The 17,572-nt window shown below is 34.7% G+C and overlaps 1 protein-coding gene across 1 annotated transcript in view; it reads right to left on the bottom strand.

The window, feature by feature from the left end:
* Positions 1–234: 234 nt before the first annotated feature.
* The window catches only part of SHC3 (SHC adaptor protein 3), a 164,287-nt gene continuing 146,949 nt past the window's right edge, over positions 235–17,572 (bottom strand). Inside the window, exon 12 of the mRNA XM_069087744.1 lies at positions 235–936. Within this exon, the coding sequence (XP_068943845.1) occupies positions 808–936 (129 nt within the window). The 3' untranslated portion in view covers positions 235–807. The remainder of the gene's footprint in view (positions 937–17,572) is intronic.

The raw sequence follows: 17,572 nt of genomic DNA, 5'->3' as shown, positions 1-17,572 counted from the left end.
CTTTGTCCCATATGAGCAAATGACATTAGTCCCGGCTTTGGCGTTTGAGTCCTAACCACCTGGGACATGATGGTTAGGAACACTGGTAACTAACAACTTCATCCCAGTCAATGAATCACATTTATAACTATAAAAGTGATTTCTGTTTATCAAATTGCAGTTTATTGTACCTATTTTCAAGGAAAACAAATGCTTACACAGAGATCATACTATGTCATTGTCATCTTGGGGGAATTACAATTCTATATCATAAGGAGAAAATGTTTTTTTATAATACTTCAAACACAGATCCAGACAAAAATTTCCAGATAGCAGTATGACCTGACCTATTTAAGCTCCTTCTTTATCAGCCAAGCTAAGTGACATCTTTTTAAAAAATTATTGTTATTCACTAAATTAAAAGCAAATGTTTATTATTGAGTTTTCCCAATGGAATAAAACAGCCCAATTACATTTTCACCTAAACAATCACAATGAACTTTTTAGTTAAAAAATATACATCAATAATATTAGTCTTATTTTTCACAGACTTTATAAACATATGAAGAGATTGTATTTGCACAGGACATATGAGATGTATACCTCAAAAATGCACATAAAGGGACTGGAACAATATTATTAAAATCATATTTTAAGAAAGTTTTTAATTGTATTAAGTTCCATGCATTACCAATTTCTGACTTGCCTGATCTTCTCAAGATGAGAGACAAAGAAATCAAGAATTCACTTTTGATTTAAGTGGTCTCATGTAGGCAATGACCAGTGAACAGAGCTCACAGAAGACAGAAATTTTAAGTTGCTGAAGAGTCACTGTTTCCTTTGCACAGGCTGCTGAAGACAGAGTTCACTCCCTGCTGATATTATGGGCAAATTATTCTCAAGATGATGGTTGATGAGGTGACTTATGCTGTCAAAAACTTGATCCTTTGTTCGAACCTACATATGAGATTAAAGGTTACATATTAACTCAGTAAGCAGAGTAAACATAGAATACTGAACTGGAACATAGAATATTGAACTGGAAAATCAGTCAGGATGTCCATCCTGACCCTCTCCAAGATGTGTTTAGCTATCTATTTTAGAATCATAGGATTTAGTGTTGAAAGCATTTTCAATAGATTTGGAGTGGTACTAGGTAATAGGTATCACCTAGTCCAGTTCTTCATTTTATATATAAAGAAACAGGTCCAGAGAAGTTAAATACCTAACCAAATATCACAAATATGTGAATTTGTAGAGTTAGGTTAAAAAAACTCCTCTGACTAGAAATCTAACATTCTTTTCCTTGTACCATATTAATCTAGTCCAATATTTCTCCCTGTTCTTACATCTCCATTCAAAGGTGATCATGATCACCTTCATGTCCCATATGGCAGTACCAAGAATTTGAAATTTTGGTTTACAAAGAGGATAGATAAATTTATAAAAGATCACATATTTAATAAACCTATAAGCATCTGCTCCCCCCCCCAACTCTGTGTGTGTGCATATGTGAAACCTTCTAATATAGGCTTAAATAAACATTAAGGTCACTGGCCATATTATTTCTTGGTAGTGTAACAAACAAAAAAGATTACAATTGTAATTATTTACAGTGTTTTAGCTGATAAAAATAGTTATCAGGGCAAGAGTTACCACTACATGAACTACTGACTTCCTCAATTCTGGAATATAGTCCCACCATTAAGCTTTCTCAGGCTCAGAAATAAGAAAAAGAAATAAACATTTATTAAATATATTTAATATGTTTATTTAATTTTTAATTAATGTAATTAATATGTTTATTTTAATTTTTAATATTTCAGGCAGAGTGCTACACTCTTTACAAGTATTATGTCATTTGATGGCGGCCAAAATCTTTCAATAATTCTCTTCATAAATGTTTCTTCACAGGAAAAAGGTTAAAGCAGTTTTTTTTTCAGAAAATAATTTATTTTCATCTTCTTTGTCTCTGTACCTCACTCAGTGTCTCTTCAGACCTGAAAGCTCAGTTTCAACAGAATAACAGGGAACTGTCAATGCCTCAATTCTGTTACTTCTTTATAATACCCTAGCAGTATCTGTAGTGTCTCTGGCTATTGAAACTGGTAGTGCAGCAACAGGAAAAAAATAAGGACTAAATCTGTAATTCCACTGTTATAGAGAACTGCTCAGAAGAAGGAGCAAAGGAGAATATTCCTCTACTGCAATCTGTTGTTTTAGGGAATGGCCTAGACCCTAAGACATTGAGAGATTAAGAGATTTGACCAGGGTCACTCAGTCAGTATGTGTCAGAGGGCTGACCTTGTTACCTTCTATTACATATATATATATATATATATATGTATATATATGTGTGTGTGTGCGTAAATGTTTAAACATATGTATATATATTTATATTTATATGCATATATGCTTGTGTGTATAGATAGGTAGGTAGATAGATAGACAGATAGATAAACACACATGCACTTCATATGTGTGTCATCTGTATCACAGAATATAAACATTTTGCACAAGCAGATTTTGTCCTTTATTTGCCTTCTGAGATTTTGAGGTTGTTCTCAGAATGAGATGCAGGGTTTCACTTTAGTAAAATTCCTGCATATGACTGCAAGGAATTAATGAATTTATTAAGTATTTACTGTGGGCAAAGACTATGCTAAGTAGGGGGGTTTCAAGTAGCGAAGTAAGACAACTTCAGTTCTCAAAGAGCTCACATTCTAATGAGGGAGAGAATATACATGGAAGGTTTCAGCTGCAAATCAGAAAAGGTCCCCTAATCCTTAGGGTTAAGCCAAAGCACATGGTAATCATTTTTCTTTAATATAATTTCTGCTGATAAAATCATAAGAGAGAAGAGAGGCTCTGAGTAGTAGAGTAGATTTGCACCAGGTAACTACATGATTTTATTGATTATTAGGAACTTCTAGCTGTGACACTTTCAGTAGAGTGTCTATGCATGTTTATATCTTGATCACATCTGCATGTTCACATTCTTTAGCAGCTTTACGTATATGCCCAAAACACTCTTGAATGTAGCCAATATCAAACCAAGATGTTCTTTCTCTCCTATTTTAATGTGTTCACATATTAATAAAAAATATTAATATATAGGATTTTCTAGGTCAATATATTACCCACAGAAATCCTCATGTACAGTTTAGTGGCCTATTTCTGTTTGAATTTGATACCGCTGTTCTACAACACTTAAGAGTAACCAAGGGAGCAAAAACATTTTGAATGTTGCCAGATTTTAGTATGCAGAGAGAACTGCTTAAGATATAGTAGGGTAAAATGTAGGGGTGACAAAAATAAAATCAGTGGGAAGAAGAACACATTATCATCTTCTTCTTTGAAACACCGACCTAGTAAGGATATTGTGGCTTCTCTAGGACTTGTCACAGGAGATGATTATGTCTATTAAAGCGTGACAGTTTCAAGGCATATGTCCCTAGAAGTCCCTTAGTAGTTTAATGAAAACATAATTCTCCTCTATGCTTTAGGCTGCATTTGATACAATAGTTTTGTTTTTTTTCCCCCAAGAGGTATGGCTAACAGTAAGAAATGTAGAAATAATTATTACCCAGACCAAGAATAAGGAAATAATCATAAGATTATACAAGCACAACTGGAATAGATCTCAGAGGCCATCTAGATCAACATCCTCTTTTATAGATCAATTCAAATAATGAAGAGTCACACTCAAGATCACCCAAGATTGGGAAATTATTGCTATGAAAAAGAAACAATCTTTGAGGACAATATTCCCCAAAGCAAAAGATACAGGCTTGCAATAGAGAGTAATTTACACAGAAAAGTGAATATAAACCTGGGGGAAAGGGAGGAAAATGAACCTTCAATGAAAAGGAAAACGTCCAAGATTCTTTATGTAAAGATCAGAGGTGATTAGAAAAATTGAGTTGAAATGCAAACATTTTTGAGAGACTGAGTAGGAGTATAGAAGGATGAATGTTGACACTCTAATAGGTGACAAATAAACAAGTGTCACCTCAGAACTCTAACGTCATTGAGCATCATAGAGTGAACTAAAAAAGACAAAAAGCTTTTGTTATGTTTTGGTGATGTTAAAACATGAATGAAAAGGAAGAGAGAAAAAATACACTAGCAAAGAGAAGAAGGAAGGTTTGGAACTTACTCTCTTTCAAACTGATATGGCTGCACAAATAGAAAATTATCCAAACAAAGAAAAAGGAGAAAGGAAACAAGCATCACTTGACCCCCATTTTTATATGAACCAGTCAAATGAGGGAAGAAAAGACACACACACAAAAGTTTGGTGTATAGATACAGTAAACTAAACAAGGGAATAGAAGAAAACTAGGAAAGGAAGAGAGGGGAATACAACAAAGGGTGAATTGTTCATAAGCAAAACAAATTACAACCTCAGAGAATAGATCATGAAGAAAAACTTAAAAGGAAAACAAAAATGTAAGAACCTCTGATTGATATCTGGATGAGGGGAAGAAAAAAAGGGCAGGGGAACAGGAGTACATGAAAAGACAACCACCAGCAAATTGTTGTTCAGTTATGTCCAACTCTTTTCTTGGCAAAGATACTGGAGTGATTTGCCATTTCTTTCTCCAACTCATTTTAGAGATGTGGAAACTAAGGCAAACAGAATTAAATGACTTGAACAGAGTTACACAGCTAGTGTCTGAGGATAGATTTTAACTCAGTATTATGAGTCTTCCTCACTCTAGTCAAGCCCTCTATCTACTGCACCACCTCACTACCGCACTAGTGAATTATTCACTCATATTTGATCACTATCTTTTTTTTCTGTAAAGGTCAACCAGGAAACAAAGAGATGAAAAAAATCTGAGGACAGGAATTCACAATTAACAATCACAGCTATGAATTAATGGAATGGATTTACCAATAAAATGGAAGAGAATAACAGAATATATTAGAAAGCAGAAAACAACAATGTATTGCTTATAAAAACATGTTTAAAACATATTTATATGGAATTAAAATATAAGGCTGAAGCAAAAAATGCTTCAGTGAAACTCAGAAAATCAGGGACAGCAATTAGGATCTCAGACAAGGCAAATGCAAAAATAGATATATTTGAAAAAAATAAATAGGGAATACTATAGTATTAAGTATACCCAAACATGTTTAAAGGAAGCATAGATAATGAATTAATGCCAATATTTAACATATGTACATTGAATGGCATAGTATTTAAATATTTAAATGGAAAGCAAAATTAATTACAGGAGAAAGAGGCAGCAAAACTATAATAGCTGGGAACTTCAGTGTGCCTTTTTTGAACACAGGCAAATCTAACAGAAAGATGAAAAAAAAGGAATTTAATTTTATGAACAGAATTTTAGAAAGAAAATGTGTTATGATTTATCTCTGGGAATTACTGAATGGGAATGGAAAGGAATGTATGTACATACATATAAATGTGTGTGCATATCTATCGTCTTTATTTCTTAGCACTGTATTACACATTTACAAAAACTGACCATGTATTAGGGTATAAAATCTTATTAATAAACACATGCAGAAAATCAGACATATTAAAAAATCCTTTACTGGCCACAAGAAAATTTAAAAATATATTCACTAAAAGTCGATTTAAAAGTATTACAAATTAATTGAAGAACAAATAATTTAATCCTAAGAAATTGATGCATCACAGAACAAGTCACAAAAATACCAGATAATTTCATCAAAGAATATGACAATAAAACAACACATCCCAAATTTTGGGATATAGTCAAAGTAGTACCTAGAGGAAACTTTATGTCACTAAACACTTTTATCAATAAAATAAAGAATAGATCAATTAATTGAGCACACAACTAAAAACAAATTAAAAAACCAATGATTTTGGGGGTGCCTAGGTATCCCAGTGAATAGAGCACCAGCCCTGGAGCCAGGAGGACCTGAGTTCAAATCTGATCTCAGACACAACACAAAAAGCCATGTTACCTTAGGCAAGTCGCTTAACCCCAACTGCCCTCCAAAAAGCAAAAAACAAAACAAAAAAACCAATAATTTTTTAAATAATTAAATGCCAAAATAGACATTTTAAACATCAAAGAAGAGACAAATAAAAAATTTAATGAATTAATAAAAAACATAGGTAATTTTTGAAAAATGAAGTAAATTATCAAAAGCAAATATTGTTTTTTAAAGAAAGAGGAAAATCAAATTAGTAATATAAAAATGAAACGGGGAAATTGCAACAAATGAAGAGGAAATTAAGGTAATTATTAGAAACTATTTTACTCAATTATGTGCCAGTAAAGCCAACAACTTAAATGAAATTAATAGGTATTTACAAAAGTACAAAATTCCCAGATTGAAAGAACAAGAGATAATTTAAATATCCCAATCACATAGTTACAAATGAGAAAACTCTAGACCAATAATTCCAATAAATATTAACATAACATTTTAAATAATATATTATCAAAGAGGTTATAGCATCTTATCCAGGTTAGATTTACACCAAGAATACAGAATTTGATCAAAGTAGGAAAACTATAAATATAATCAAAAACACTTATAGCAAAAACAACAAAGATCATATGATTATATCAATAGATGAAGGAAAAAATGTATGACAAAATATGCCTATTTGTTAAAAAAGATACTAAAAGCAGAGAAGGAAATTGGTCTTTCCTTAATATGGCAAGTAGTATCAATCTAAAATCAAGAACATTATTTAATAAAGATTAACTATAGATTTTTCTATCTTTTATAATATAAAAGGGTGCCATATTTTGTGGAAATCTTTTCCAGCATCTATTGACACAATCATCTAATTTTTATTGTTTCTGTTTATAAAATGTCCTATTATGTTTATCATTTTCCTAATATTAAATCAACCCTCAGTTATTGATATGAATTTAACTTGGTCATAATGAATAATATCTTTTTTTAAATATGGTGCTGTAGCTTCTTTACCAATATTTTATTTTGTATTTTTGTATCAATCTTGTTTAGAGATATAATGTATGATTATACTACATAAAGCATATAAAATTTCAGTCACCGTTCACATGAGCACATAGACACATACATATACATATACATACACTTTGGACACAATACAACATAGCAGATAGAAAGGTGAATTGGGAGTCAAGATCTAAGTTTGGGGGCAGCAAGGTGACTCAGTGAATAGTGCAGGGTCCCCTGGAGTTGGGAGGACCTGAGGTTAAATCTGGCCTCAAACACTTACTAGTTGTGTAACCCTCAAAAGAAAAAAAAAGTGGGCAACACCCTTAAACTTTATCATTCTCTATTTCCTTATCTATTAAATGGGAGTGATAATAGTATCTAATTCACAGGGTTTTGGTGAGGAACAAATGAGATAATATATGCAAACCATGAAATGTTCAAATTTACTCTCTTTTTCTCTGGAAAGAAAAAGGTCTCCTTCAGGTCCAGAAATAAATAAAAATTTGAAGATAAGGAACATATCATGGGAACAAGTTACACTGGAAGTAATATGAAAACATAAAAATAATGGTAAGAAACATCCCTTCTTTAGCATTTTGATTGTTGCAAGACAGTCCTTTTTCCCATTTCTACATTTTCCCCATTCTCTATAGGACCTATATTTTGGTATCTATTTTATATTACATAATTTGACCTATATGTTTGGCAAAAAAATAAAATAAAATTATTCTGAAGCCATGCAAGCTATGAAATTTTGCTATTCATCACTGGTTGCTGCTTCTGCAGGAGTCAAAGCATTAAGTCAGCGATCACTTCTGCAATGCAGCTAAACCTCGAAGATAACTGTTCTTTCACTGTCCTCTGGTGGACAACAGAATAACAACAGCCTTCTTTTCTTAAAAAAAAAATTGATACTATCAGAAAATCAATATTTATTGCTGAAAAGAACCTAAGAAATTATCATAAATCAGGGGTTCTCAAATTTTTTAATGTCAGAACCCAATTACATCCTTAAAACTATTGAGCACTCCACAAAGATGTTTTGTTTATGTAGCTTGTGACTATCAATTTTTACTGTATTAGAAATTAAAATGCCTCAGCATTAGTATGAAAATAGTTTTGATCTCATAGACCTCCTAAAAAGCTTTCTGGAACCTGCAGGATTCCCAAACCACAGTCTAAAAACCACCATTATAGATAACAGATTTAGAGGTGGAAGATACCTTAGAGGTTATCAAACCTAATTCCCTTATACTACAGATGAGAGACCTGAGGCCACAAAACACTTGGGCCTCAGTCATTAAGTGACTTTTCCAGGGCCACACAGGCAATAACTGGTAGTAAAAGTAGTAAGGGATTCATGTCCTTTAAAGGGAAAAGAAAAAAAGAAAGAAAAGAAAATAAAGCAAGAAAATTATACTTTAATTGGTACTCAGAGCTAATCAATTCTCTCTCTGGTGGTGTATAGCATATTTTTTAATTGAATCCTTTGGAATTGTCTTGGGTCATTGTATTGATCAGAATAGCCAACTCATCATTAAAACATTGTTGTTACTGTATACAATGATCTCCCAGTTTATCTCACTTCAGTTTCCATTAGTTCATATAGGTCTTGCCAGGTTTTTTTCTGAAACCAATGCCCTCATCATTTCTTATCATACAATAATACTCCATCAAAATCACATGCCACAACTTGTTCAACCATTCCCCAATTGATGGGCATCCCCTCAATTTCCTATTCATTTTCACAATAAAAAGTGCTATAAATATTTTTGTACACATAGATTCTTTTTCTTTTGTCCTTAATCTCTTCGGGGTACAGACCTAGTAGTGGTATTGTTGATTTCAAAAGATATGCAGTTTTGTAGCCTTTTGGGCATAGTTCCAAATTGTTCCCCAGAATGGTTGGAACAGTTCACAACTTCACCAACAGATTATTAGTGGACTATTTTTTATCCCCTCTAGTATTTTTCATTTCTGATAAGTGTGAGATGATATCTCAGAGTTTTTTAAATTTGCACTTCTCTAATCAATATTTATTTAGTGCATTTTTTCATATGACTGTAGATAGCTTTCTTCTTCTGAAAACAGCCTTTTCATATCCTTTGACCATTTATCAATTGGGGAACAGCTCTTATTTCTATGAATTTGACTCAATGTCCTGTTTATTTGAGAAATAAAGCCTGTATCAGAGAAATTTGCTGTAAAAATTTTTGCTATGGCTTCATTGTCTAGGGTACCTTTTAGCATATTATAGTTTCTTTGATAATTTCTTTTAATTAGATATATTTTTGTCTGAAATCATGATCACTATTCCTGCCTTTTTTTACTTCTGCTGAAACATAATAGATTCTGTTCCAATAATCTCTTTTAATTAGATATATTTTTGTCTGAAATCATGATCACTATTCCTGCCTTTTTTTACTTCTGCTGAAACATAATAGATTCTGTTCCAGCCCTTTATTTGAAGTCTATGTGTATCTTTTGGTTTCAAGTGTGTCTCTTGTTAATAGTTTCTGATTTGTTCTGCTACTTGCTTCCATTTTATGGATGAGTTCATCCCGATCATATTCACAATTTTTATTTCTAACTGTGTATTTCCCTCCATCCTTTTTTCTTCTGTTTATCCTTCTTTCTCTTTTTATCCTGTCTCTCCTCAAATATATGTTTTGCTTCTGACCATTTCCTCTCTTAATCCACCTTCCCTTTTATCAACCACCAGTCCGTACCGTTTATCCCCTTCTCTTTATATTTCCTTACTGAGTAAGATAGATTTCTTTACATAATTAAATGTATATATATATATATATATATATATATATATATATATATATATATATTCTTCCCTCTTCAAATCAATTCTGATTAGAGTGAGGTTCAAGTATTGTCAGATATCCCCCTCTCATTTTCTTCTCCACAATAAAAACTCTTCCTTGCATGCTTCTTAAATTTGAAAAATTTTGCCTATTCTACCTCTCCTCTTCCCCCTTTCCCAGTACATCCCTCTTTCTTACTCCTTTGCTTGTTGGGGGAGCAGGGGGCAATCATTCCAATACAATTGACTCACTGACAATGCCCTCTGTCTATATAGACTCTTTCTAACTGCCCTAATGATGACAAAGTTCTCAGGAGTTACATTTATCATCTTCCCATATGAGAATACAAAGAGCTTGACTTTTAAAAATCTCTTATGATTACTCTTTCAAGTTCACCTTTTTATTCTTCTCTTGAGTCTTGTGTTTGAATGTTAAATTTTCTATTTCTTCTCTGGTCTTTTCATCAGGAATGCCTGGAAATCTGTTCCATTAAATATTTATTTTCCACCTGAATGATTATACTCTGTTTTGCTGGGTAGGTTATTTTTGGTTTTAATCTTCATTTCTTTGCCTTCTGGAATATCACCTCCACTTCTTTAATATGGAAACTGCTAAATCTTGTGTGATCCTGATTAAGGCTCTACAAAATTTGAATTGCTTCCTTCTACCTGCTTCCAATATTTTCTCCTTCACCTGGGAGCTCTGGAATTTGACTATAATATTCCTGGGAGTTTTTGTTTTGGGATCTCTTTCTGGAAATTATCAGTAGATTTTTTTTATTTCTACTTTACTCTCTGGATCTAAGATATCAAAGCAGTTTTCCTTACTAATTTCTTGAAATATGAAGTCTAAGCTCTTTTTTTATGATAGCTTTCAGGTAGTCTAACCTATCTTGATTTATCTCTCCTCGATATATTTTGCAGGTCAGTTGTTTTTCCAATGTCATATTTTACATTTTCTTTTAATTTTTCATTATTTTGACTTTATTTTATCATTTCTTGATGTTTAATATAGTTATTTGATCCCATTTGCCCAACTTGAATTTTTAAGGAATTATTTCCTTCTTTTAGGTTTTGTAAATATTTTTGCATTTGGCCAGTTCTGATTTTTAAGGGACTCTTTACTTCAGTTAATTTTTGTGCTTCTTTTACAATTTGACAAATTTTGGTTTTTAAGGTGTTATTTTCTTCAGTATTTTTTGTGCTTCTTTTACTTAGCTACTAATTTCTCATCATTTTCTTGTATCATTCTCATTTCTTTCCTCAATTTTTCCTCTACCACTCATGTCTTTCTTTAACCATTTCAGGAATTCTTGTTGAGCTTGGGTCCAACTAGCATTTTTCTTTGAAGCTTTTGTTGTAGCCATTTTCATATTGCTTTCTATTTCTGACTTTATGTATTCATCACCCCTGCCATCATCGTAGCTTTATAAGGTCACATTCTTTTGTTGTTGTTTGCTTATTTTCCAGCTTATTTCTTAACTTTTAATTTTATGTTAAGGTTGGGCTTTGCTCACCTGGTGGTGGGAAGGCATTGTCCCAAACTTCAAGCTTTTGGTACTGCCATTTTTAGATACCTCCATTTGGTGGTGTGATTCAAGGAAGGTGTGGTCACTGCTCTCCTGGTCTTTGCTCTATTTACTTAAGCAGTGCCCTGTTACCTTGAAGCTACAAGTATTGCCATTCCTCTCTGCCCTGAAACTGTGAGTAGGGCCCCTACTCATTTGTAACCCACAAAAATGCTCTTCTCTGCCCTGGAACTACAACCCAGAACTGCATATGGGCAATAGAGTTGCCACTCAGCATCACCTGCACCCCGTGTGAGTAACCTATAATCTCTTTCTGAACAGTTGTCTGACTCCCTTACTATCTCTAGACTGAGAGCTCCCAAAGCTGCTGCATTTGTGGTCACAGTCACCTCCAAGGTACACCATGCTGCTGATGCTGCCTACCTCTATGTGTACTCCAGGATGGCCACCTAACCCGCTGTTGACTGTTCCTGCTGACCTTTCAAGTTGTCTTACACTGGGAAAACGGTCTCATTCTGACCTTTTGTTGACTTTGCTGCCCTAAAATTTTTATTTATTTGAGGAGCTATTTTAAAGTTACTTGGAAGGGAATGTTGGGAGAGTTTAAATGGGTTATTGTTTGTACTCTGCCATGTTGGCTTCCACTATACGATTATATGTACATTCTACTTTAATTTGTTGAGCACATACCCCTTTCATATTTGGAGTACATCATTTTGTTCATCACAAAGATTATGAAACTCTAAGTGGCTCCTATTCTGAGTGACATTTTTACAGATTATAAAGGGTACAAACCGGTGACACATCTTCAGTTTGTAAAGCAAATGTAAAGAAGCATTTATATTTTGTTGCTTCTTTAAGAGAAGAAATTTCCCCATCAATTTGATAGAATTTGAGTGTCCAGCCATTGGTAGGCTGAAGAATTGGATACAGTCTTGGTGGTTTTTAAAAAGCCATCCTGCTATTAAGACAGCCTTTAAAGTGTCAGCCAAAACAGGAGGAGCTCTGTCAATTGAGAAAGAATCATCCCTGGAAGTTGAAAAGAGACTTTCTCACTCTGAAACAAGTGCAAGTTAAGTTCTCAAAAGTTGGATTCCTCTTCCATCGAGGATCCTTTGTACTAACTCTTTCAAGTGTGGTACTTATAAAAAGTACCAGAGATGGGGAGACCAGGTAGCACAGTGAGTAAGAGCACCGGCCCCCCCCCCGGGGATCGAATCCAGGCTCAGACACTTAGCACCCACCCAGAAACACCTGGCCGTGTAACCTTGAGCAAGTTACTTAACCCCAATTGCTTTAAAAAAAAAAAGTACCAGAGTTTTTAAGGGAAACTAAGTATATTGCTATTACTTGGTCCAGCTAAGGGGTTTGCTACCTTATAAGCACATCAAAATTGTGAGTCACCTCTTCATACCTCCTAAAAAAGCAATGAAAAGTAAAAAATTCTTTACACCTTCTTTAATAGCTTAGTAACTCATTTGTCCTGTAACTTCCACTTACATCCCATAATTTCATCAAGTGGACTGGGGAAACACAAAACAATGTGAGGTATGGATTGTGGTTTTAAAAAAAATGGCAAGATGGTAGAGTAGAAGCAGGACCCCATGTCTCCAGCTTCCACCTTCCCCGATACACATAAAAAGGGGACTTTAAACAAACTTTGGAGCTGCAGACCCCACAAAATAACACAGAGAAGCTAACCTCCCACTGAGGACAGCCCAGCAGGAATGAGCCAGTGCAGTGCTCTGGAAGCCAAGCCCAGCTCCACACCAAGGCTTTAGCCCCAGGGCTGGCCTGATCAGTCACAGCCAGAGGGACTCCAGATCAGCATCAGCTGTGGCCATTTCCAGATTTATCAACATATAGATGCAAAGGACAAAGTGAGAGGTCAGTGCAGTCTGGACTTTGGGACACAGTAAGTGGGAGCATATGGCTTTTGCCCCCTGGGGCAAGAAGCTGCTGAGATGCCCAGCACAGCCAGCCAGCATCGCGTGGCAGCTTGAGCTCCTGGCCTCAGAGTGTAGGGGAACCAAGCACCAGTCTGAGGGGTAATCACTCTTGCTTTAACCTGCTTGGATCTGGATTACAGTCTAGGGTAGATGTCCTGCGGTGTGTGTTCAGCTTGCCAGAGTGTGTGGAGACCTCAGAGAGGGCACCATCTAATACCTCCAGCAGCTGAGAAAACCCCAGCATTTGGGACAAAAGCTCCGCTGTCTGGTGGCAGAGTCCTACTGTGGCAAAAAGCCCAGGGATCAAGTGACTGAGGGGTGACATGACCAGGCAAAGGAAACAAAGCAGACAGAAGATTCCAACATTAGACTCCTATTTTGGGGACAAAAAGGAGCAAAGCATGGAACAGGAGGAAGACAGTGAAGTCAGAACTCCTGCACCAAAAGCTTCAAAGGAAAATACAAGCTGGTGACAGGCCACAGAGGACCTTAAGAAGCAGATAAGAGAAGTGGAGGAAAAATTAGGAAGAGAAATGAGAACAATGCAAGAAAATTATGAAATGAGAGTCAACAGCCTGACTGAGGAAAATAACACCTTAAAAAAGACTGACTCAAATGGCAAAAGAGGCTCAAAAAGGCAATGAGGAGAAAAATGCCTTAAAAAGCTGAATTTGCCAGATGGAAAAAGAAGCTCAAAAGCTCACTGAGGAGAATCATTGCTTCAGAATTAGATTGGAGCAAATGGAAGCTAATGACTTTATGAGAAAACAAGATGCTGTTAAACAGATCCAAACAAATGAAAGAATAGAAGGCAATGTGAAATATCTCCTGGGAAAAACTACTGACCTGGAAAATAGATCCAGGAGAGATAATTTAAAAATTATTGGACTACCTGAAAGCCATGATCAAAGTAAGAACCTAGAAATCATCCTCCAGGAAGTTCTCAAGGAAAACTGCCCTGATGTTTTAGAACCAGAGGTCAAAATAGAGGTTGAAAGAATCCACTAATCACCTCCTGAAAAAGATCCCAAAAAGAAAACTCCTAGGAATATTATAGCCAGGTTCCAGAATTCCCAGATTAAGGAGAGAATATTACAAGCAGCCAGGGAGAAACAACTTGAATATTGTGGAAACACAATCAGGATAACCCAGGATCTGGCAGCTTCTACACTGAGGGATCAAAGGGCTTGGAAGATGATATTCCAGAGGTCAAAGGAGCTGGGATTAAAAACAAGAGGCACCTACACAGCAAAACTGAGTATCATGTTTCAGGGGAAAATATGGTCATTCATTGGAATAGAGGACTTTCAAGAATTCTTGCTGAAAAAACCAGAGTTGAATAGAAAATTTGACATTCAGATACAAGAAGCAAGAGAAGCATGAGAAGGTAAACAGAGAAAAGAAATCATAAGGAACTTATCAAAGTTGAACTATTAACATTCCTACATGGAAAAACAATAATTGTAACTTATGAAACTTTTCTCAGTAGTTGAAGGGAATAGAAATATATAGATGTCCATATATGAGGGCTTATGGGCATATGAATACATATGGGAATGTGTGTATATATGTTTACAGGTATACCTAGATAGAGGGCACAGGACCGATTTAACAGGAAGGGATGATACTTAAAAGGTGAATTTAAGAGGTGAGAGAGGAACATAATGAGAGGAGATGGGGAGAGACAGAATGGGGTAAACTATCTCATACAGAAGAGGCAAGGGAAAATGGTTACAATGGAGGGGTAGAATAGGAAGGCAAAAGGGAATGGGTCAACCTTATTCCCATTGAATTTGGCTCAGGGAGGGAATGAAATACACACTAAATAGGGTATCTCACCCTCCAGGAGAGTAGGGGGGGAAGGGGATGAGAGGGGGGATGATGGAAAGGAGGGCAGGCTGGGGGGGTGGGAAGTTGGGAGCACCTACTTTTGAAAAGGGATGGAATCAAAGTAGAGAATAGAACAAGTGGGAAGTGGGATAGGAGGGAGGGAAAGATAGTCAGTCTTTTACAATATATCTACTATGTTATTGTTTTGCATTAGCCACACATGTATAACCTATACTGAACTGCTTATCTTCCCAGTAAGGGTGGATGACAAGGAAGGAAGGGAATGAATCTGGAATTCAAATGTTAAAATCAAATATTCAAATATATATGTATATATATATATATATATGTGTGTGTGTGTGTGTGTATGTGTGTGTATATATATATATATACTATTATTAATACAATTTTACATGTAGTTGGGAAATAAGATATACAGGCACTGGGGCATAGACATTCACTGAAAAAGTCGAAAGGGGTATGGGAGAAAATATGGGAGAGAGCAGATTGGAGGAGGGGATATCCTGTGGGACTGCTATTTTGGGGCGGTGGGTAGGGGGAAAATGGGGATAAAATTTGTAACTCAAAATTGGTGGAAATGAATAGCATTTGGAAAAAAAAGAAAAAAATGAAGACAGGAAGACGAGTTAGAAAGCTATTCCCTAATCCAGGTGCTGGTAATGACATGGTCTTGCTTTTGAGTAGAGAAAGTGGGAATCAAATAAAGGTGACATATGAAAAATATTCCAAAGGTAGATTTGACAAAATTTGATAAATGATTGAATATGGGAGGTTGGGAAAAAGAGAAGCCAAAAAATGTTTCACAAATGGTGACTGGGTGAATGGTGGGAACATGAAAATAAATAGGGATGTCAAAAGAAAAGAGCAAGATTTGAACAAAAGATTATAAGTTTGGTTATGGAAAACATAATTTGCAAAGCATTTTCACATTCATTAACTCATTTATTCCTCACAACCATGAGATAAGGTAGGTATTCCCACAATATAGGTGATAAAACTAAAGCTCAAAGGTATTAAGTGACCAATTCATGGATAAGTGGTATACTCATTTGAACCTACATAAAATTCAAATTTGAACCTACTTCTTTTGGCCTATGGCCTAAAGCTATTTCCTTTATACCACACTGCCTTTCTCATATACATTTAGTAGAAGTCTGGTCAATATTAAAGGTATAATATATGACTGAAGAACAAAACTTTTCTCGATGTGAAGCTAACTAGTCAGGATCAAAATTTTGATCCTGAATTCATTAGCACCAAAATAAAGAATTAAGATATGACAATCTCCTGGGGAAGAATACCATGTCTTTAAATAAATATAGACATATATACTTGGATGTGTATGTATATATATCTGTAGTGACAACTAGATGGAATAGTGGATAGAGTGTTGAGCCTGAAGTCAGGAAGATTCATCTTCTTGAGTTCAAATCTGGCCTCAGACACTTAGTCATATAATACTAGGTAAGTCATTTAACCTTGTTTGCCTCAGTTTCCTGATATGTAAAATCAACTGGAGAAGGAAATGGCAAACTATTTCAGTATCTTTGCCAAGAAAACCCCAAATGGGATCACACTGAAGAATCAGACATGAATGAAACAACTAAATAACAAGAGTAATGTATATACATATATGTGTACATACATATGTATATGTATACACACAGAAAGAGAACACACTAATCCGTTTAGAGTGAGATTGAAAGAAGCAGAATAATAGATTCCTCATGCCAAGAAATATCACAAGGCAAATCATATTATAGGATGTAGATCAGGACAGGCTTTTGGAGATTACCTAAGAATGCTATCCAATATCCTCTTTTTACCAATTAAGAAACTATAGGTCAGAGGAATTTAGCTACTGGCCTAATTACAGGAGAGATAAATAAAAATTGAAAGAAAAAAGTTGAAATAATCATTGAGGGGCAGCCAGGTGGCTCAGCGAGTAAGAGCACTGGCCCCAGTGTTGGGATGACCTGGGGATCGAATCCAGACTCAGACACTTAGCACCACACCCAGAAATAACTGGCTGTGTTATTTTGAGCAAGTTACTTAACCCCAATTGCTTAAAGAAAGAAAAAAATAATACATTGAAATAGGAGGTGATTTTAAAAAATAAAATAAAATAAAACATTGGTTAATTTGATTTTTTAGAAAGAAAGAAGAAAACCAAATTACCAATATTAAAAATGAAAAGGGCAGAAACATGAATAAAATGAACACAATAAATATTAAATTAAAGAAATCTAATAACAGGAGATATTTTGCACAAGTATGTTCCAATAAAACTGAAAATCTAAATGAAAGGAATAAATTTTTGTAAAAATATAAATTTCATAGATTAACAGAAGAGGAAATAGATGTAAAATATCTTAATAACACTATCTTGTAAAAATGAAATTAAACAAAACATAAATGAGCTCTCTAAAAATAAAATCTCCAGGGCCAGTTGGATTTATAAGCAAATTCTAACGAACATTTAAAGAATAATTAACTTCTAT

This window comes from Petaurus breviceps, unplaced genomic scaffold (genome assembly GCF_028583685.1).
Source record: "Petaurus breviceps papuanus isolate PSGF00001 unplaced genomic scaffold, PetGlider_PUasm1.0 183, whole genome shotgun sequence".
Lineage (NCBI taxonomy): Eukaryota > Metazoa > Chordata > Mammalia > Diprotodontia > Petauridae > Petaurus > Petaurus breviceps.
This window is presented reverse-complemented; position numbering and strand designations above follow the sequence as displayed.